A 21,886-nucleotide genomic window follows, 5' to 3' on the forward strand; every position below is an offset into this window, starting at 1 on the left:
TACTTTAAGGAGCTACAGGACAGGGAGGAGTCACTCAGTCAGCTGAGAAAGACAGCAAAGCCCCAGCAGTTCTATGGTCTTTCTTAGAGTTCAATTTTACTGTCAATGATTAATTTTTTAAAAAAAAAATGAATAGGAATGACTAATCCCACAATGTCAACATTATCAGTTCCTAATGTGGATCATTTTCTTCCCACAAACAACATCCCTTATCTAATCAAATGGGATCTGTGACATGGAACGTTGCTGCTGACGAAGAGATACTGGGCTATTGTGTTATGGAATGAGCTGCAATGATCATATTGCACGTCTGCTATCAGCAATACAACAATCAAGAAAATAAGCTATAATGTTATGTTGTCAACTTTGACCTGACAGTGCATTTCTGACACTTTAGTAGAAATTAAATACTACCATGTGACTGTTGGTCTGTAGAATCACTCAAACAGACATTACATGGAAAAAAAAAACACAGGAGATGTAAAGCACTCCTACACAGACTCGACCCATTCTTTCATTACCTGTTGCATTCAGAGATTCAAAGTGAGCTAGGTTCATATTGCAGGTGTAGTTTCACATTTGCACTATGAGTATTAAATGTAATGAGTATGCTGTAATGAAATATTAGCACACTTATTTCTGTTTTGGTTGAAAACATCAAAACAGTAAAGATTATATAAACCCGTGTTCCAGAAGTGTCAGTGTTCTAACAAATCAATTCATTCCTGTGACTAATTTTTTGCTTACTTGATTACTTGTTGAAAGAATTGATTTGATTGATTAGTGAATTGAAATTAAGTTTGTAATTGTCTTCTAACAATAATGACTTTGACTCTTGCTGGTAGGTCTTTTGCTGTGGGCTCACTGTAAAATAGTTTGCTGTCAGTCTAGCTCTCTTAGCACACCTTCACCATTTTGCCTAGTCCTTTTGTTTGATCATAAACACAGAAGATGACATAACGCCTAGCTCACACCTTAAAGCTCTTAGTTCAGCTAGAAGAAAACAATATTTGATTATTATTAACAATGATTGTGGTACAGCTGATTTCTCTTGATGATTCAGTAATTGGGTAAACAGGCAATACATGACGGAAACACCTTGATGAGGTTAAAATGGGAAAAGCCACATCAAGTTGTATATACAACAATAAAGGAAGTTGAAAGAGAGGCCCTTCAAAATAATAGTATGCAATGGTCACGGTGCAACATGGCTAAATTTAACAAAATACATGAAGCCATTACACACTGTAGCCTATATTATAAACTAGAAATAACAAGTTACATAAATATTTTTCAAAAAAATTATAAAATAAATGTAAAATTTTCTTTGCTAAATCAATTGCTACACAGCTTTGATACTAATTGTGTACATGCAAATTCAAGTTAATTTCTTTAAATGTATTTTCTTATTGTGGTTTTCAGTATATTTTGATATTACAGATAAATATGGCATAAATGGTTCAGTACAAACTTGGTCCTTAAGGGTATTTAATTTTCACGTTTCACTTTAAGGCTAATTAAGTTAACCACTGACTTAACATTACTTAGTTACCGAAAGAAAGCGACAAGTGCTTTATTTTGAAAATAATGTCGGGAGGATGTTGTATTGTGGGCCACTTGACACGTGAAGCGAAGGAATTCAGTTTGAAGGAAAAAAAAACAACAACCAGGAAGTTAAACAGAGGAGGAAACGTATTCGCTGTGTTGGAGCATCAAACGCTCAAATCTTTAAAAAGGTTTTTACAAAGGTTTCCAACAACAGCGACAACTTTAAGTAAAGTTGGTCCATCGGGTTGTGGTCAAAGGGCACTGTTTCCAACAAGATGGACAATGATCCGGTAGGTGACAATGGTTGAAGCTTGTTTTTTGTTGTGTCGAAAGCCTCTCCGCCGCCGTCATGATGTTTAGCGCCAGACACGACATGCAACAGGTGTATTGTCGGATATAATAATATACATTTGACTGCAAACGGTTGCACCAAGTCTTAAAATGAGTTACATAAATGAGCACATTAACTTTTTATAGTTTAGAGAGGAAGTCTTAGGGTATCTTAACAAAATGGCCTAAGTACACCCGCTGCTGAAACCGGACAGGTGCTGTTTTTCATTGAATTAACGTGAAGCAACTCTTGCGTTCAAGAAAGTACAGAAGCGTCTCATTACAATTTTCATACGCTATTATATAATGTCAGATAATTTATTTTAGTCACTGACAGATAAAACGCTTCCGCAAATATTTAAAAAGCGCGACTTTGCTTCACGGGTGTCGGTTGAGCCTGACGCCTGTAGCCAAACACCACCAACATAATATGCCATTATAATGCTAACTTACCTTACCTGCTGATAGAGATAAACACCCCAACACTTCTTAACTACCACATTTCTCTCTCAAAAGCCGCCAGCACTTTTTATGTGAAATTTCAACTTTTAAATCTCGAGTTAACTGCTTAGACTAGCTGCTTTGACAGCTACAGTCTGTGCACCTAACACTGTTAGCATTACAATACTGTGCTAAGGAAAATGTTAAACTACTGGTGTTGTTAAATGAAGTCTTGCTTTGCTCATATATTATTCTAAAATGAAAAGAGATATGTAGAAATACTTTGTACCTAATATTATATCTTAAACCATAGTTAAGATAGTTTGACATTTTTAAATTAAGTGTATTTTGAATTAGGCTTAACATTTTTTACTAAACTTTTCCTATCAGAAATGGTGGTCCTTGAAAGTCTCCCAGGATCTGCAGAGTAAACTTGAAAAGACAGCTTCACCAATGCATATGTTGTTCCTATTGTCTCAGACAGTTCAAAAATATTAGTCAAACAGAACAAATCTCCCTCAAAACAAAACCTCAAACATGTGATGTCACAGTATAAAGTCTGGAGCTGCTCCATAGACAGTGAATTGGGAAAATGTAATAGATGACACTGGGGGCAGCCAGGGGAATAATCTGTGTATATGGCAATCTGTGTAATATGATAAAGCTCATTTGGGTAAAAAAAAAAAAAAAAAAAAAAAAAAAGAGAAAAACATTCTGTATGTCCACAAAATCAGGTTCCCATTCATTGCCTACGGAGCAGCTCCAGACTTCATACCTAATGACGTCACAAGTTTGAGACTTGCTTCTCTGGTTTCTGGCTTTGAGAGAGTAATTAATGTTCACAGTAATGACTGAACTTTTCTTGGCCATGGAAATAATATTGGAATCCTAATGTAGTTGGTGCTGCCCTTCAAATCATATGTCAAAGCAGCTTGATATTTTTTGTCTTTGTCAGATATGGCTGAACATTTTTTACTCAACTTCTCCCATGAGGAATCAAGGTCCTTGAATGTTTCCCAGGATCTTCAAGAAGTAAATTTGAGGATACTCGAGTGTTATTAATAGGCTGCTGTTATTTTTATTCATGATGACTTGCGAAATTGTTCCTTTGCTTCCGTGTTCTCTCTCTGCTGTGCTATTAACAGCTATGGGATTTTTTTTTTTACTCATATCAAACACAAATCTTCTTAGACAGTCACCAGTAACAAAGGCTAGTCCTAAAAGGGACAGTGGAGTCTAAGGAGTATCTGTTGGAGGTTGTTTCTGTGCTAAACAGTTTAAAACAGTGATCTGAGGATCTGAAACATTCCCGGTCTTTGAAGGTCCAGGTTAACTTAAGCACTACTAACTCAGCTGTGCAGAGGAGGAGATCTAAACCAACAAACCGTGTTTCCTGTGGCCTGCAGCACTTATGAGTTTCAGTTTTACATCAGCATTTAGAAGAATGCTTTGACAAAAGGAAAATCTCACTGCCAGTCAAGTGTCTGCATGTTGTCTATTCAAATCTTGTGTGCAATTACAGATTAGGGTTATTTCACATTTGACTAGATTAGGATGTGAGCAGTGAGGATTTAATGTGGTCTACAAAGACAAATGAAATCCACCCATTGCATTTATAGCCACAGTCAAACATTTCAACAGGAAGATTAAACTCGCTCACATTTCAGAGAGCACTTCCTTATGTGTCATACTTATTCCTTGCATATCAGATAAGTATTTACAAGGTGTCTTCTGGGCAGGCTTTTGTTTGAGTTGTCAAATGTTACTTGAAAATTGCAGTCACTTTTAATGCACAGCAAAGGAACACATTTTTGGGTGGATTCCTCTACAAGGTTTACAACAGTTCAAATATTTTTATGGGACACTATGTAGCCATCCATGCATGAATGTCTCATAATGGCCATGTTTCTGTCTCGCTCTCTCTGTGAATGTTGATACTTGATCGCTGTCAGCCATTCAGTGGGCCTTGTTAAACTAGTAGAGGAAAAGAAGAGGGACTAAACTGAATATATATGGCAGGTGAATAAAAGACGAGTTAAACAGGATACAAGGCAAGACGTCTGATAAGAGTACTGAGATATAGAGTATGAAATAAGGGGGGCATAAAGATGAAATATATTCAATGAAACAAGAAAGCAACAAGACAAAGTGTAGCCTACACAATCAAAAGCAGCTACATAAGAGCAAGTCTGTAAAAGTGCTGTTTTAAGAAGTGAAATAGATGATACTGCATAAACCAGCAGATCTAAAAGAAAATTGAAAGAGTGGAGGAAAGTAAGAGGGTTGGATTGGGGAGAAGAATGAAAGATGGGAGATAATGGACAAAAAGAAAGGACAAAAGCGAAAGAAGAATGAAAACAGAGTAGAAGGAAGAAAGGAATAGAAAGAAGGTTGGGGAGGGTAACAGGAGAGAAGGTAGGCAGCAGATGACGCAGCACAAGCTGCTCTGTTTCCTAGAGACAGTTGTGTTTACAGGCCGGTGCTGGCCCATGGGACATGAAACTCACTGTACACTCACACACACACCATATATATCATTTCTGCTTTGAAATGACACCTACGACTGTACGATTACAGCTTAACTTCCTGTTGAGTGCAGACACGCTGTAGCAGGCGTTCCCAGAGATGTAAGAACCATGGTGTGACTGCCCGCAGGCTGTACTGTCATGTGCAGCGGCCTGAGAAAGGACACACAACGCCACAACCACTTGTCATGCACATTGTTGTATGAAAATAAAAGACTCATAGTGAATCATTTGATTTTTATCTCTTTAGATTATAATACTTTATTGACTTGCGCTGGTGTCAGACAGAAGAACATGAGGATAGGAGGGAATAAATGGAAGAATAATAAAGGCCCAATGGAAAAAAATGTGTCCAGGGAACAGATTTAAAAGGCCAGCCACTTTCAATCAATTAATCAATCAAACAATCAATCAATTTTATTTATCAAGCCCAATATCACAAATCACAATTTGCCTCAAAGGGCTTTACAGCATACAACATCCCTCTGTCCTTAGGACCCTCACAGCGGATAAGGAAAAACTCCCCCCCAAAAAAACCTTTAACAGGGGGGGAAAAAAACGGTAGAAACCTCAACTGAGGAGGGATCCCTCTTCCGGGACGGACAGACGTGTAATAGATGTCATACAGAACAGATCAACATGATAAATTAACAGTAATCCATATGACACAATGAGACAGAGAGAGATGCAGGACAGACAGTAATGGTAATAGCTTTGAGTTCAGTTTTTAGAAACATTTAAATGTATAGACAAAAAAACAGACAAAAGTTATCCCTCTCAATCTTCACTTCTAAGCTACTAGAAGTGTGTGGCGGTGTATTGATCTGCAGAGCCTCTACCTGTATTTTCTTATTTTCTTGTTTTGTTGTGTTCAGGACATTCCTGGGCACAGCATGCAGATGAGGTCTAAACATAATTAAAAGGTAGCGACCAGGTGCCAGACCATTAAAAAAACAGAGATCCAAGAGGAAGCTACGAAAATTGAACCCAGTGCCCAAAAAAAAGATGCAAATATAGCAAACCAGAGTGAATTTGGAGTTGGCTTTCACTTTTGCTTTTGTTGGTGATAAAAGTTGATCAACAATTCCTGCAGAGTATATCTTTAATATGCTAAGTAAAAGGAATTAATCTGATGACTGACCCCTGAGGTTCTCCACATGTCATCAAGGAGCAGACAAACTAATTCAAAGATGCCAGACAGTTCTCCACTGCCTCGATCAGTCAATAAGTATGCTATGGTGTGCATTGACGCCAGTCCAGTTGTGCTGTGGGATCTTGTGATGACCACACATTATGATGACAATATTCAACTGGGCTTATACAAAAAGTTATGAATTAATTTTTCATTGACTGTATCAGTATTTTGTGCACACTCATTTCCCAATAAAGAGGCAAACTCTAGCTAAAAAACTGTAATTTCATCATATTTAATATAAAAAAAACTTCACAAGGAACCTGTTTTTCGCCATTCGCGTGTGGGACTGTGTGTGACACATCAGAAGCCTTGATTGGCAGCCAATGTGGGGGGTGGTAACATTTAAAAGGAGAAAGCCATGAGTGGGACAATGGATGGCTTTATGGTACAGGGCAAATTACAACAAAGCACCAGCGAAGACGACCTACTGCCAAAAGATAAGTGAAAAAAAACCTGTCAGTAGACAGTATCACTAAAGTTACCTGTCTTATTTTTTCTGATTTTTATTGTTAATGTCGTGATAAGGGTGATAACACATGTTATAGAAGCTGTTGGGCACAGGTAAATACAGGTGTGCCTCGAGATTTTGGCTTGCCCAAAAACCACTGCTATAGTTTACACATAGTATCAATGGACTAAGAACTGGTCAACAGGAGCATTGCAATTAGAGTCTTTCACTTTACAAAGTAAAGGTTTTGTTGGAATAGAAGTGGCAATAGCCAATTGTTTTTTTTTTATTCAGAGTTGTTTATTGTCTGTTTGTTTTTACACTGATAAAAATACAAGATAAAGTTGGACATGGATACTTTATTCCTCAACTCATCTTCTAAAATGACCTTTTCTGCCCATCTCAGGAGCGGGGAGGTGTAGCGGCAGCGCCGGAGCCACAGGACAAGGTGCAGGCCTTAAGGGATCAGGTAGATGGAGTGAAAACCATCATGACGCATAATGTGGACCGAATCCTGGCCCGAGGAGAGAGACTGGATGACCTCATGGGCAAGTCAGAGGACCTGCAAGCAGGGGTGAGTCATACTGCCACAGGAGTTTATCCTTTAACTTTGATTTGTGTAAAAGTGGGTTGAGATGTGGACTTAACACTCAAAAATGCACAAATGCATTTTTGGTTTTCCGTGTATTTATAAACAAGCAGGTTGGTAAGCAGTAACCTCAGTGATAATCATCAGGTAAACCAGTATAACAAGTCAGTCAGATTCAAGACATTACACAGTACAAGTGAACCTGACAAAGGCTTTGTTCACACTACCAGCCCAAATACTGTTTTTTTGGCACATGCAGGTTGTATCCAGATTAATTTTAGAAATTCCGGACAGCATAAAACACATGAAATGTGATTTTTGAGTGGGAACGTGCAATGTGAGAACGTAGAGTGACAGCGACATTCACATAATATAGTAAACATGCCAACTGTACTAACGACTGTTTGCAAATGTGAAACATTTTTTAGCCGACACTAGATATTAAACAAAAATCAGAGACTGTATTTCATTAAGTTGCTGTGAGCTGTAAATTCACCACTTCTACACAGAAAGCAGGAAATAACATTATTTTGGAGCCTTACAGGTTAAAGCTTCTCCTCCAGGCAGCTGCCTCTGTGCCCACAGCTGCCTGTACCAAAGAGCAGCATAAAAGTGAAGAGCAGTCACTCTGCAGCAAAATCAGGGGACCAAACATCTACAGAAGCACACTGCAAACTGGCAAAAAATGAAAATAAAACATCCACTTGACTTGAAGCAGTCTCAGTCGACTGAGCAGTCTCCAACTCTTCAGCTTTCAGGGGGCAGCCCCAGCCTGGACACACATTACCAATGTGATCACTTTCAAATAACAGTGTGGACAGTCTGTTTTTAAAGACCTGATTTGAGAAACAACTGTGATTTGCCTGCATTCTGAACGTAGCTGAAGTATGGCCTTTTTCCTGCTCTGACCAAAACTTTGACTTCAGCAATTTTTATTAAGGCATTGTTCCAGTTGCTCCTTGTTGGGTGATTAAGCTCCTTAACCCAACAGATGTCTGATTGCACTGGCTGTATAGACCTTCTTCAAGTAGTATACATTTTGTTTCATGTGGAATAGTCACAGTAACTTCATTATCTGAAGCACCTGTATAAAATGTACGACCTCTTAATGTCTCACACAGCTGACCCTCCTCTAAGCCCTAAAAGCACTGCTGTATCTAATAACATGGATAATGGCTCTGTTGCATTTAGCAGTGCCAGTAAGCCATGTCAGTGACCCAGCATGCACGATACCAGGAATGAACAAAGGAGCCATTATCAGTGACGCATGGTTAAGGTGTCTGTGTACCATGTAAGGGAGAGTCGGCGACTAAGCCTCCTAGTCACACAAAAAGTAACCATTAGTAGGTAGTGTGTTTATTTAAATGGTTAATAAAGCGTTTGTTACTACATGTCAATTTTTTATGTGATGATGGCGTCTTTGAAGTGACTCTGATGGCATTAATATGTAATTGTAGAAAAATGTGACAAACCTTATTCAATTCATATTGATCTGGTGTTCAATCTATTTCCACAGATTGGAGCAACAATCCAACATTAGTGGGTGTGGTTAAGAAAGAAAGGAAACAGGATGTTATCTTCATTTCTTTTCCTCGTGCATTCCATATAACCACAACATACTCAGTTTAATGGTAGCTGGTGCTTTTGATGCATGTCATACTCCTGTGTCTCTCTCTCTACACTATCAGCTATCAAAATAAAGGCAAAAATTTGAACAGCAGTTTTCCTACATAGCATGCCAGCTACCTTCCTATCTGAAAAAAAAAATGTGACAAGCAAGCAGTTGGCCTGGCTCTGTCACAGGTAACAAAATCCACTTTCCTCTACCCAGGTAACAAAAGCTGTCTAACGAATTATATTTTGTTTGTTTTATCTGTGCAACAACTGAAGTTTAAAAACCATAGTTTGCTGTGCTGGGAGGCGAATTTTGTTACCTTTTGACAGGACCAAGCTAGCTGTTTCACCAGTTTCCAATCTTCATGCACAGCTGAGCTGCCGAGAAGCTGGCTACTGGCTTCGGGTACAGAGTGCTAGAGGGATGACCTTATTGTAGGCGGGCATGGAGGTTAGCTTTGCCCTGGTTCTCTCTGCAAATTTTCTTTTGGATTTTGGCTTATTGCAGAAAATAAGCCTGTTTCAAACAAAAGTTTGTGATATTGCGAGTTTTGCTCAGCAACATAATCTTAACAAATGAACACCACTTTTATGATTATTGAAGCCTAAATGCAGTTGCCAGAAGTACAATGCTAAGGTTATGCTATATATGAACTACACTACTTTTGCATGAATTTAACGTCACCACCACAAGGCTGTAGCAGTGTTTGGCGATGACGTTTAATGTCGTAGAACAAAAGGAGGAAGTCTCTTCAGCTTGTGTTAACCACAGATCTTTTTTCAGGCATCTAACCCATTTTAAACAAAAAACTTTGGCTTCAATAAGAGGGAACCGGAAGTGCAAAAATGCTAACTTATTTCCAAAATGATAACCACGATTATTTTTAATTGATACTGAGATCATGATCATTTATTACAATTATTCATTGTTTTTAGGGGCAATATTTCTATGGGACTTTCCTGCTAATATACAAATATTTGTATCAATATAAGAGTTAAAATTAGGTTCTTCTTCACCTTAACGCTTCTTTTAGAAGGAAAATATAAATAAAATTGTGCCAAACTTTTTACCCAAATTTAAATCAACAGAGCAGTGCTCTCACTTTCACCTGGTGCTGCATTCCTGCTAATTAAAATAACTTTTGGTCACCTCAAATCAGTGTATGTCCTATGGATATGTCTCCGCCGCTGTATTACTTTTTACAGCGGTCACAGCACCATGACGCGCTGCAGCATTGCTGTCAAGGCTGGGGACTCAGTGAAGTAATGTTGGCGATGTTATTCATCTTGGCCTTCATGCATTCATCGTACTGCAGTTTTTAGAGGTTTTTTTAGGTGGTTTAACAGGCTGGTTGAGTTACTTGCAGCACAGATACAAGTCTCATCCATTTGTCGCATATGATTAGTTCTCTCCGAACTATTTCCAAAGTATTGATGGTGACAGTTAATGAACAGATGATTTTCGTTAAGCCCGCCTGCAGGCACAACATTCAGGAAAGTATTTCTGCCACTGCAGGGTGCATGCGTCGCAGACAACTCCCCAAAAGTGCAGACTTGCTGTTAATCTAGAAAACACTTTATTTGATGTGCAGCAGAGTTTTCTACAAGCAGAGCACACATTTTAAATGTCAACCACACAGCAGATCATGTTCATGTTGTGGGAAGTCAAAATCGTGATTGTGATTACATTTCAATTTATTGTGCAGCCCTATTCCTTAACCACTCCTTATATTGAGTGTAAGGACATGAGTCTTCCCATAAAACTCTTGGCAAGAAAGGCAATAAGTCTATTTTCCAAAATATTGATATTTTCTTTTAAATTGACATATGTTTTGATCAGTATGAAAAACGTTAAGTGCACCTAACAACCGCTTCCACAGCTTCTGTGTCAACTGAAAAATTAAAGAGTTGGTAAGACGTCACTCGCTACTGATTGGTTTGATTGAAACAATAAAATATCACAGAAATCCCACACAGTGGCTTTAATAAAGAATTGGAACACTTTACCGAACACACATGATGTTTTGCTTCAATGTATTGTCTCGTCTCCCTCCCTGCTCAGGCTCAGCACTTCAAGCAGACGTCCCAGAAAGTGGCTCGCACCTACTGGTGGAAGAACGTCAAGCTGGTCGTGGTCATCATTGTGGTCGTCCTCATCATCGTCCTCATCATCATCCTGCTGGCCACCGGAGTCATCCCTGTCAGTGCCCCTGTGCCTCCTATAGTCACTCCCACCAAAAAGCCCTAAACACACCCACACACGATGTATATACAGTCAACAAACACATTCTTATTGCACAATATACAAAGTAATATATAGACTCTAGCAGACAACTGCTGTCTGGTGAAACCCTTATTATTTCTGAGTTAGTTTCTACTGGTAGCTTTCATGCTTCTGTTGGAATTCAAGGACTTTGTGCTTTGGTTTAAGGAACTGTAATGGCACATTAGCTTTTGAAATCCTTTCAAAACCCAATTTCAGCATAGCCATTTTTTTGAATTTGTGAGAAATGAAATGAAAGTGTCTGGAAGGTCTGAGGTCTTCACCTGACAGCAGCAAAAACACTGTCCCTGTTTTCAAAGGATGCTTCAAACCACTACACCAGCGCCTCTTTGTTTAACTGTTTCACCATCAACGGTTATTTCATCCTGGCAGAGACCACGTCACTTTAATGTGTGTAGATGGAAATAATGAGTGTGGATTTCTCCAGTATCATTCCAGACATGTTTGCGTTGAATGTTATCACTTATTGCACCTTTGCAAAGGGCAGTGTGTATAGTTTATAAGATGAAGAATGCAGTTCCTAAAAGAAGTCAGGAAACATGTTTTTGCTGATATTGGACAAATGCACCTGATGCAAATCTGTAACAATTTTAGGTCACACTGTGTTTAATGAAAGGCTGAATTGTGTATTGAATATATATGTTACCAGTTGTGGGCTTATTCCTTTCAAAGTGCTTCCAATTTCTTTTGTAGTCGGACAGTCTAGGCAAAATAATTACTATAGAAATTCTTTTTAAATTTGTCAAATAGTTAATTGAATGTAAACACTTGGCACTGCTTTAGTTCTTATAAAAGTATTGTAATTAGCTACTTACTGGTTTTGAGGGTTGATGTTTGAAGAAAGGTTTGTAATATTACACAGAGTTTAAGAAACAATTGCTGTGCACAAAAATCATCATATAACTGTACTGACCTTCAAAACGGTGAGTAGGGACACAGTTGGGTACAACACACAGTCTGGGAGTGTATATTTAAACATCCAGTGTGTAGGATTTAGGGGGATATATTGGCAGAAATGGAATCCAGTATTTATAACTATGTTTTATGTATGATCACATGAAACTAAGACTCCTTGTGTTTTCCTTACCTTAGAATGAGCCTTTTATATCCACATACAGAGCAGGTCCTCTTCAACAGAGGCTGTCATGTTGTTCTGCAGTAGCCCAGAACAGAAAACCCAAACTCTGGTTCTAGATAGGGCCATTGGCATTTTTGTGTCAGCCTCTGTAGTTTCTCCTACAAGCTTGGCATGCAGGAGAAGTTTCAGTTGGCAGCAATCTGCAGCATCACCACTATATGTCATGAAATCCTACATACTAGACCTTTAAATGTACAGCATTGATTCAGGCCATAAAAATTAGCAGGACCTTAAGTTTGAATATGACACAGCATTTGCAGTAATGTATTTTTTCTACTCAACAGAGATGCATTGTCTTTAGAGGGAAAGTTAACACAGAATTGTAGATTTGTACATTTGTGCTCTGCAGTATCCGCCTTTTTAAAAGATCATGTTTATTTTCTCCTTTTACCTCTAGAAATATTGCAGTTTAAATGTTTTGCTTTGGTACTTAGATTCAATAAACAGCCCACTGGGGTCAGCCGCCAAAGATCTGTTCACACATTTGTAGTTTTGAGGAGATCAGGCTCTTCCAGCCAACCAGCTGAGAGAGATCCTTTACAGCCCCTCCATGGTTCCCCTTGCTGGGTGCATGTCAACCAATAGGCCCCCACAGTCACAGCTTACAGCGAGAAAATCTTATAGAATACAAATAAGCCTGTGGCAAAGATCCTGTGTGTCTCACCTCCCACCTCTTTCTGCTGTTACAGTACCAGTTTAGTTTTAAAGAGGTCAAAATAATCACCATTATGAGCTGTAAATAGTCAACATGGTCTCACCTTTATGTATATTTGCAACAGCCTTGAACCTAATGTGTTAGTGGAAGGATATGTTCTTTTAGAGGCTATTTATTTAATGCTTTGTCATTCATGTTCTCTTTTTTTAATCAAAAATGAACCAGTGAAAGCTGTATGTGATTTCTGTATAAACAGGTAATCCAGACTCATTAATCTTAAAATGGTTCAGTTCAATCACTCTGTTCTTAATCATGTTTCAGCTGTCGGTATAAAAAGGAGGCTGTGTTGGAACAAATTCTTTATTGTGTGTTTCTTACATGGCTCTGGGGTGCAGTAATCCAAACCTCTTTGCCTGTTCACACACTCATACTGACCTGATTCATGCTGTTAGAGATCACAAGCACATTTGTGTTCATGCAGGCTGCAGCAGGTCTGTCATTGTGTTAGAGGCCTTGTCCAGTGTCTTTAACTCTTGTCGTTTTGGAACCTTAATCTTTAAACAGATGTAATGTCAGACTCCAGCTGACCTGTGATGTACCTGGACGCTTGATTAGAATTCTCATGGTCTTAATCTGATTACTTATGGTATTTAATGGTTTTAATGGTCTGATATGAAATAAATAGTATTTACCTCTGCTCTGTTGTGATGGTGTCCCCTTCTTTGCTGTTTGTCAAAGTGCCACAAGATGGGGACAGAGAGCCCAGCTAATCTGACACTCTAGGAAGCTGGTCAGAGGCAATACTTCTTAACTCTCAGTGAAGCTATGAACAGCAACTTGGCACATTTTCTCCCACTTTTACTTGCAGTTAATTCTCAGTGTAATGTGTATTTGTGTAAGTACCAACAAAGCAAGTACAAGAATTTGGTTCATAACTTCTGATAGCTGCTTTATTTCAAAGCAGTAAGTCTAAAACTGTTAAGACTAACACTTTACAGCAAAGTATATTTTGCTTTAGGGTAATGAAACTGCAATTGCAAAGATTATTTCAGTAGTTCACAGACAGTAAACATGTAATGATATAATGTTTTCGAAAGGTGGAGTAGCAGTCATATTAAAGGGTTACTCCAGTGATTAGGTATTGTGCTTTCATAAAGTTGGAGGAGTTGCAAGAGACATCCTGAATTTTATTCTTTAACATCCCTCCAAAAAGTCCACAAAATACCGCATCCTACACTTCCCATGATGCAACTTGACATGGCTGTCATTAGACCCTACCTTCTTGGTCTGACAAAATTTCCATCCAGGAATCTTCTTTAGGTTATCTTTATTTGGTTACGTATCACCTTTTTTAACTGTAAACTTTTTGGGAATATAGCAAACACATCATAGTCAAACAGCAAATCCAACAACAGCAGCCTGAGAATATCAGTATGATTTATTTGATTTCACCTTTATAAATAATTCACTATCAAAACTGCTCCAGGGTGTCCTGCTATATTCATTAAAAAAAACATTCAGACAATAAAAAATTGTGGGAAGTGAAAGTGACAGAGGTGAGCTTGCACTAAAGAAAGAGTACAAAGACACTTAACACTGCATTCAAATCACAGACTTTTTCTTTTTGCTTTCAGTGCATTCTGCAGCTGTCCTTACAAAGTACTGTTGCGTAGAATATGCATAGAACTGGGAAATGCTACTTCATCAACATTGCGCCTTGAACTTTGAACCCTTTTGTTCAGACATCCACCACAGTCCTTAGTGGGAAATTTGAAGTACAAGGAAATCATATGCTGTTTGGTATGCAACAGATCTTAACATTATCACAGAACATGACCTTAAAGATACAACAAAATGCAATTTGCCAAGCTGGTCAGAGACAAAGGTTGATCTGGAGAGCTCTGCTGTTGTTACTTTGCAATGTAGACTGAATAAAAATTTACACACAACACTTCCCATATAGTATGTTGGTAGTGATGCTGTTTAATTAGCATTTTGATATGCCACACCTGTCAGGGGATGGATTATTTTAGAGAGGGAGAAGTGCTTACTAACACAAATTTTAACACATTTGCAACCAAAATTCGAGAGAAATATATATCTTAAGTGCATGAAAAAAGTTGTAGATCTTTAACTTAAAGCTGTTATAAATGGGAGCAAAATCACAGATGTTGCATTTAAATTTGTCCGTGTAGTTTTAAATTTTAAGTTATAACAGCATACTTTGTAGATTGATTATAGTCATTGCAGCTTCTGTCAGCTGTCAGTGAGCTGTCCTCTGTGTGCTGTTCAGTCCTTGTGACTTATCTTCCCCTGCACAGAGAATTGTGAGTTGTACATCCTGGTATCTCTGGCATACTGTATTTGACATACTATGTATTGGGACATTTTCTGGTATACTAAATAGTATGGGTACTGAAACACACCAAGAGTTTACAGCCATCATTTACAGTGATGATCCCAACATGCTGATGTTTAGCAGATATAAATTTTACCACGTTCACTCTTGTAGTTTAGGGTGTGAGCATGCTAACAATTGCTAATTAGCAAACTCAAAGTACAGCTGAGGCTGATGGGAATGTCATTAGTTTTGCAGGTATTTAGTTATAAGCCAAAGCATTAGACAAATTGAATTTTTAAAGATTTTTTTGGGCATGTTTCATGCTATATTGATAGAGACATAGAGATATGAAAGGGCCAAGAGAGGGGAGGACATGCAACAAAGGGCCCAAGGCCAGACCCAAGCAAGGACCCAGCTCCAATGGCACACACTCCATCTGGTGAGCTACTAGGGCACCACACAAATGAAAAAGTTAGGAGTTAGGAACATGAATGTCAGTACAAGACTGAATGGAAACCCATCCAAATTATGTTGAGATAGTCGAGAAGATGTCAGCATGTTGAAAGTCAGGTCAGTCAAGTCATACTTCCTCTGGGGACCATGGATCTCTGTACCAAATGTCAACTCAAACCACTATTGAGATATTTCAGTCTGAACCAACTTGAGAGGCTAACACTGTCATCCCAGGGGACAGTTTGGACAACAACAAAAGCGAGCTGGTTTGCTGTGTTTCCTGCTTCTGAAGTTCTGAAGTTTATTCACACTCTAAAAGTAACTTTAAATGGTATGATTTCCTTGATATGATGTGTTTCCTGTTAGTCAGTGAAGGGATGGGCTGCCAGTTATGGGGAGAAAGGAAGCGTGATTTGATGATTAATTGGTGAGACTTTTTTGTTTCACCCATTAATACAGATGACATCACCTGTGAAGATTACATGTTTTTCAGGAAGCTTGAGAAATCATGCCATGGGATGTTTAAATGCATTGGATATGTGACAGGTCTGGCACAGACACAGCAAGAGGCAAGGCAGACATGGTAAGTGAGGCATAGCCTAATTTGTATAGGCTAAACTTCTCTCTATAAAGGTTAGAGAGACAGAGACAGAGAGAGAGAGGAATGTTTGTTTTGGGAGGATGATTTCTAAAAGTATGCTCTGACCCTTCATTATCTGTGGTAAAATCTTTTTGTGGGAAAACAGGACAGCATAGTTGGAGTGCAAAATCTTCTTTTTAAAATTACAAATTATGAATCATAAATGAAACAAATGGGAGGTGGACAGTAAATCTGCTTAATTAGACATGTGTTGTCAGTTTTCTGTTTCTGTCAACCTCCGAGATGCCGGCTTTCTCTCATGGCTTACAGGGCAAAGGCAAAGGTGAAGCCTGTCAGGATACAAGTTGCTTTGAGGCCCAACAACTTTCTGAATATCCTTCACTGGAACTCTTAGAAATCTGCAGTTACCCAGGCTGCTGCTGATTCATTTAGTTATTGTCCTGGCCTTGGGTGCTGCTTTTCCCTCTCTATACACTATAACATTTGTTCTCAGAAAGTGCACTTATGGCTGTGTGAGCAGCCTTCACATCTGCACTCATTCTAAGTTAAAGATAAACAAACTGTAGGAGGGTCTCTGGAAATCGGAAAAACAATTTTTACTTAATGTGACATAATTTAAGATCATTTGACGAGGGACTGAAAGGACCTTTGCCTGATAGTGAATCATCTGATTTCTTCTTCAGATTGTGTTGGCATGTTAATTCACTGTGGTATCAGACAGAGAAGATACTAGGCATAGAGTAAATATATCTCCCAGTAACAGTCTCTTGTATCTCCCAGTCAGTCTCTTGTAAAGAATGTGTTTGAAAAGTTAGATTTAAGGAGGAATTTTCCTCAGTATGAATTAAGTGCAAGTTTCTCACAAAGATTATTTCAGAGTCAAGGTGGCAAAAACCTGTGACCTTCATACAGCCAGGATAACGATTAAGGAATTTTAAGCATAAACAAATGAACAAATGTAAGGTTTGAATCAAAGTGGACTCTTGTGGTTTTCTTCGTGGTGTGTAGACTTAGAGCAGTGGCTCCCAATGTTTATCCTCAAGTGACCCCTTTTCTATTATTGAGTAAACTCACAACCCCTGGCTAAGTGACATATTTTATGGATATTTCATATTATATTCAATGCATAACCTTGACAGTACAGAACAACTGCAGAGAGTTTTAGCAGCAGATTTAGAAACAGATTTTTTTCTGTGAATATTGGATAACAGATTAGTTTTCCTGGGTCTTTTAGGAGCTTTTAATGGAATTCTCTGTCTTTGTTATGTATTCTTTAAATTTGATTTTTAACAATCATACATACATAATAGGCTTCATTTTTTTGTTTTCGTTTTCTTCTCCCTGACGTTTAGCCATCGCTCTATAGCTCTTTGATTGTTTTAACTGCGCACTTTTAGTGAAGGCTCTGTGAATGTAGATTGTGTTTAAGGCTTCACCATTTTTCTTTTAAGTTTATATTTTGGATAATAATCCAAACTTTAGAAATAACAATTTTATTCAGCTTTCTTCACATAAATAAGTGGAATGCTGAGACATAGGCCAACTTTATATTTTTTAAAAAAGTTGTCTTAAGGCCTAGACACTCCAAACCGACTTTCAAGAACTAGCGGCAACAGAAGTTGACTGTTGCGTAGCCTCACGTCGCCTGTGTCTTGGCCCAAAAAAGTTGTACATGAACACAAAGACTAAAGGCAACGACCACCCAGCATGTACATTCTGCACCAGCCTGAGAGGAAAAAAAACTTTTCATAGTAGCAGTAGACTGTATTTGTCATTAAAAAAGGGAAACCGGAAGACCATCTTGACACTAGCCAGTTAGCACATTAACAACATAATCCAATATTGAAAGAACAGAGCGTAAGTATCTTGCACCAATGAACAATAAGACAAACAATCATGACACGGTCCTGATAAACAGCTCAGTTTTCAAAGAAAAATAATCCTGCTTCATGTAACAAGCTTGGTTCGATCTCACTCCCTCTTGACTTTAGCAGATTGTTTACTTTCCTCACTTCTGTTTCCCTTCTCGTGCACTGAACTGAACTGCCAATCAGAGTGATTTTATTCACTAATGGGTTCCTCTGTTGCTGATACCAATTTAACATGTTGAATTGGCTGAAAAAAGAAGTCGACACAGGGCAACGGTGCAGGATACACTGCCCCTGCTAGGGTAACAGATACTCACTGAGGGTCCAACATGGGCCGTGAGCTTGGTGAGTTAGGGGCTTTACGACCTTTAAAATTTAGAAGGCCTCATTACCCTTGTGACGCCTTGCCGACCCCTACTGGGGGTCAGAACCCCCGAGTCGGGAACCAGTGACTCATAGCCTTGTTGCTTGAAGTGCAGCCAACTTTTCTATTGTGGCCCTCAGAAACATTTTTTATGGCCCCAGAACATGACATGAAACACATGCATTATATTTTAATCATCTGCAGCCCATTTCAATACTTTAACTTTGATTCATATTCATTCATTCATTTATTTTCTTCCATTTAAACATTAACTGACACACAGCAAATGACACACATAACTTCTGTCATCAACACATCATCTATTTAAAATGCACACACTTCATCTATCTGTCCCTTCAGCTGACAGTTGAACTGCGTTTAACGCATCATCAACTGACATTTCAATTAATTTAACAATTAGTTAAGCTACTTTTGGTGTTTGTATACAAACTAAAATTCACCTGCCTGCAGGGCTCACTTGTAAAACTATAATTCCAACAGCTTTCAGCTCTTATACGTCAGCAGATACTACAAACCGCCTCAGTGCTTTGGCTTCAACTGACACATCTACTGCTCTTCATGTTTCAACTAAATCTGCCCATACAGTATCTCTTATATCTTATATTTAACATTCTAACTTCTTTACAGTGTTTGCATCTACAGTTTTCAGCAGCTAGCACATGTAAATTTTCTTCAGCAAATGTAGTCCTTTCAAGTTTAACTACTTTATGTCCTGTTACAAAACAATGTAACCATAATTTAAATGAAAAAGATGATACTTTTAATCATATATTTAAAAAAATAATAATAATTCTCTCTGAAATGTAATGGGGAAAAAAGTATAATGTAGGAAAAAGGGAAATACTTTAGTAAGGTACAAATATCTTAAATGTACTTAAGGTCAGCATTCATTTCCACTATTACCATCCAGAACCTATAAAGGTTGCTACAAGACATTCTTTGGAAATTAACTAACTTCCTTCCTTCCGTCCTTCTCTCATATCCCATCCCAGGAGCGGGGAGGAGTGGCAGAGCCAGCATCACAGAGCAAGGTGCAGACCTTGAGGGGTGAGGTAGATGAACTCAGTGACAAGATGAAGGAGAATATGAAAGGAATCATTAAAAAAGGAGAAAAGGTGGTCGACCTCCTCACCAGATCAGAGAATATGAAAAAGGAGGTCAGTCTTACTGCAGTAGTTCATCCTTTTACTATGATTTGTGTAAATTTGTTGTGCTGTGAGAATTGTTAACGCTTACAAAATTGCATCTTTGGTGTCCTGTGCAGTTACAGTGGGAGGTCAAATAAAGAGGCTATTTAATTATGTCCTCAGTGACTATGTGTGGCCTTTTTCTTGCTCTGACCTCAACTTTGAATTAAGCACTTTTCAGTAAGGCATTGTTCCAGCTGCACCTCAGTGGTGGTTAAGCACATTAAGTCAACAACCTTTTGTCTTTGGTTCTAGCGCCTCACTGCACAGGTGGTATTACTCATCATGCGTAATGACGTTACTGATGTCTGTAAAAGGCACAACCAGTCATTCAAGTTTTCTCATTTCAGGAAATCAGGAAATCAGTTACAGTAACCACTGTCTTAGGCTGACATTGTGTTTCGTTTTAGCAGAAAAAGCACAACTGTACAACAGTTCACCCCAGTAGTAGTATTTAGTGGTAGTATAGTAGTATAGGTATAGTATAGTGATAGTAGCATTTATTGGTCTAGATTGTTGTGGTGTGAGTTGCAGACTATTGGAGATATCAGATGCAGGGGCATCTGCCTTCTCTCCAATATGATAAAACTAGATGGCACTCAGCTCGTGGTGCTCAAAGTGCCAAAATATATATTTTTGATTTTGGGATGAACTGTTCCTTTTTTGATAGCACTTTTTCATTTAGCATTGTGACTAAGTCATGCTAGTGAGCCCGCATGCATAGCGCCAGGAATGGATAGCATGTTGTCAGTTACACCTGTGTGACCAGCCAAAATGTAAAAAGGTCTGTTGCTTGTGGTTTTGATGTTAGTGTATATATTCTGTTGCTCTATCAAAACGGTGATAAGTGTTATATGCTGTCTGTCTCAGACTATTCTCAATGACATGTGATTCAGGTATGGTTAGAGGATAGAGCTAATGAACTTTCAGGGAAACATTAATGAGTTTCGGTTCTGTTTCTTTAACAGAAACGTGGACCATTGTGTCCATAATATATAATGTGACTCGCTTCAATGTATTTTCTCACTCCCCTCCCTACTCAGGCTGAGGACTTCAAGTATAGGAGTAAGGAAGTGGAGAGCAAATACTGGTGGAAGAACGTCAAGCTTATCACGGTCATCGTGGTGGTCGTCCTCATCGTCATCCTTATCATCATCCTGCTGGCCACCGGAGTCATCCCTGTCAGTGCCCCTATGCCTCCTGTAGTCACTCCCTCCTCCAAGCCATAAACACACACACACACACACACAATGTACCTGCAGCAGACACAATGAAATCATAAACAAACATATGTCTATCACAACGTAAACAAAGTATCACTCACACAAATCAGTGCATTTATCTCAGCAGCCCTCTTCCATGTGAACCTTTACAGAGGACAGCAACTGTTGCGTTCTTGCGTATTTTTTTTCTTAAATGCAAAATTCTGAGGCAAATAGAAATGACAGTACCGCTTTGTTTTACAGCCTGCAAATTAGAATGTATATTGTTTTCTAAATATGTGGTGCAAACAAACTTTGAAATAAATTACTCTGTATTTATTTTCTTAAATTCCTGAATACCTAAGCAGACTCTACCTGCTGAGTCAGCTCAGGTCTTTTGGAGTGCAGGGGGCGCTCCTGAAGACCTTCTTTGACACTGTGGTGGCATCAGCCATCTTTTATGGAGTGGTCTGCTAGGGCAGCAGCATCTTGGCTGCAGATAGGAAGAGACTGGACAAGGTAATCAAGAAGGCCAGCTCTGTCATGGGATGCTCTCTGGACTCTGGGGATCAATAAAGATGTATCTTATCTTATCTTATCTTACTTGTGGTTTAATAATTACAGAGTGCATTCAGGTTTATTCAGTATCCGTACTGGGTAAAAGGAATTCACAGATGGAAGAAATGTGGCAACATTGTTAGTATTTATTATTATATTTATACAGTACTGCTAATTTTTATATGGAGTAGCTACTATGCTACTATTAATATAATGTGCATTATTACTGTTTCGGGGAACAAAACATCAGGCTACATTGTATTATGAATAAACTTTCTTTAAAAAAAGATTTCATTGAGTTTTATTGGAAAAACAAATGTACATGTACAAATAATCTGTAAACAGATAAATATGCATAGAAACACTTCTGATATTCTGCAAAATCACATGATTGTAAAATTCTTAAAATCCATAACCTTCTACAGCTCTGTTTCATCAGCTGTCCACTATATTTAGTTTCATATCATCCTCCAAAGCTGGGAGGACATTGGAGGATTTTGGACCATTATTCTGTCCAATGTCTT

The 21,886-nt window shown here is 38.4% G+C and overlaps 1 protein-coding gene across 2 annotated transcripts; it reads left to right on the forward strand.

Annotated features, from left to right (window-relative positions):
• Nucleotides 1-1,622: 1,622 nt before the first annotated feature.
• vamp8 (vesicle-associated membrane protein 8 (endobrevin)) lies at nucleotides 1,623-21,593 on the forward strand. Of its 2 annotated transcripts, none has more exons than XM_049577982.1 (3): nucleotides 1,623-1,838; nucleotides 19,408-19,572; nucleotides 20,646-21,593. In XM_049577982.1, exons 1-3 carry the CDS (start codon nucleotides 1,824-1,826, stop codon nucleotides 20,829-20,831), a joined length of 366 nt encoding a protein of 121 aa, XP_049433939.1. In that variant the 5' UTR covers nucleotides 1,623-1,823; the 3' UTR covers nucleotides 20,832-21,593. The 2 variants fall into 2 exon arrangements, with proteins under 2 accessions (XP_049433939.1, XP_049433938.1); XM_049577981.1 differs by lacking the exons at nucleotides 19,408-19,572; nucleotides 20,646-21,593 and adding exons at nucleotides 6,894-7,061; nucleotides 10,753-13,464 and having other exon boundaries at nucleotides 1,642-1,838.
• Nucleotides 21,594-21,886: the final 293 nt, after the last annotated feature.

This window comes from Epinephelus fuscoguttatus, linkage group LG6 (genome assembly GCF_011397635.1).
Source record: "Epinephelus fuscoguttatus linkage group LG6, E.fuscoguttatus.final_Chr_v1".
In the NCBI taxonomy this organism is placed as follows: domain Eukaryota; kingdom Metazoa; phylum Chordata; class Actinopteri; order Perciformes; family Serranidae; genus Epinephelus; species Epinephelus fuscoguttatus.

What these genes read in the sequence shown, in the direction of transcription:
- vamp8 (XM_049577981.1), top strand. An exon ending in CAGAGGACCTGCAAGCAGGG is followed by an intron (nt 7,062 to 10,752) that starts GTGAGTCATACT and finishes CTCCCTGCTCAG; the next exon opens with GCTCAGCACTTCAAGCAGAC.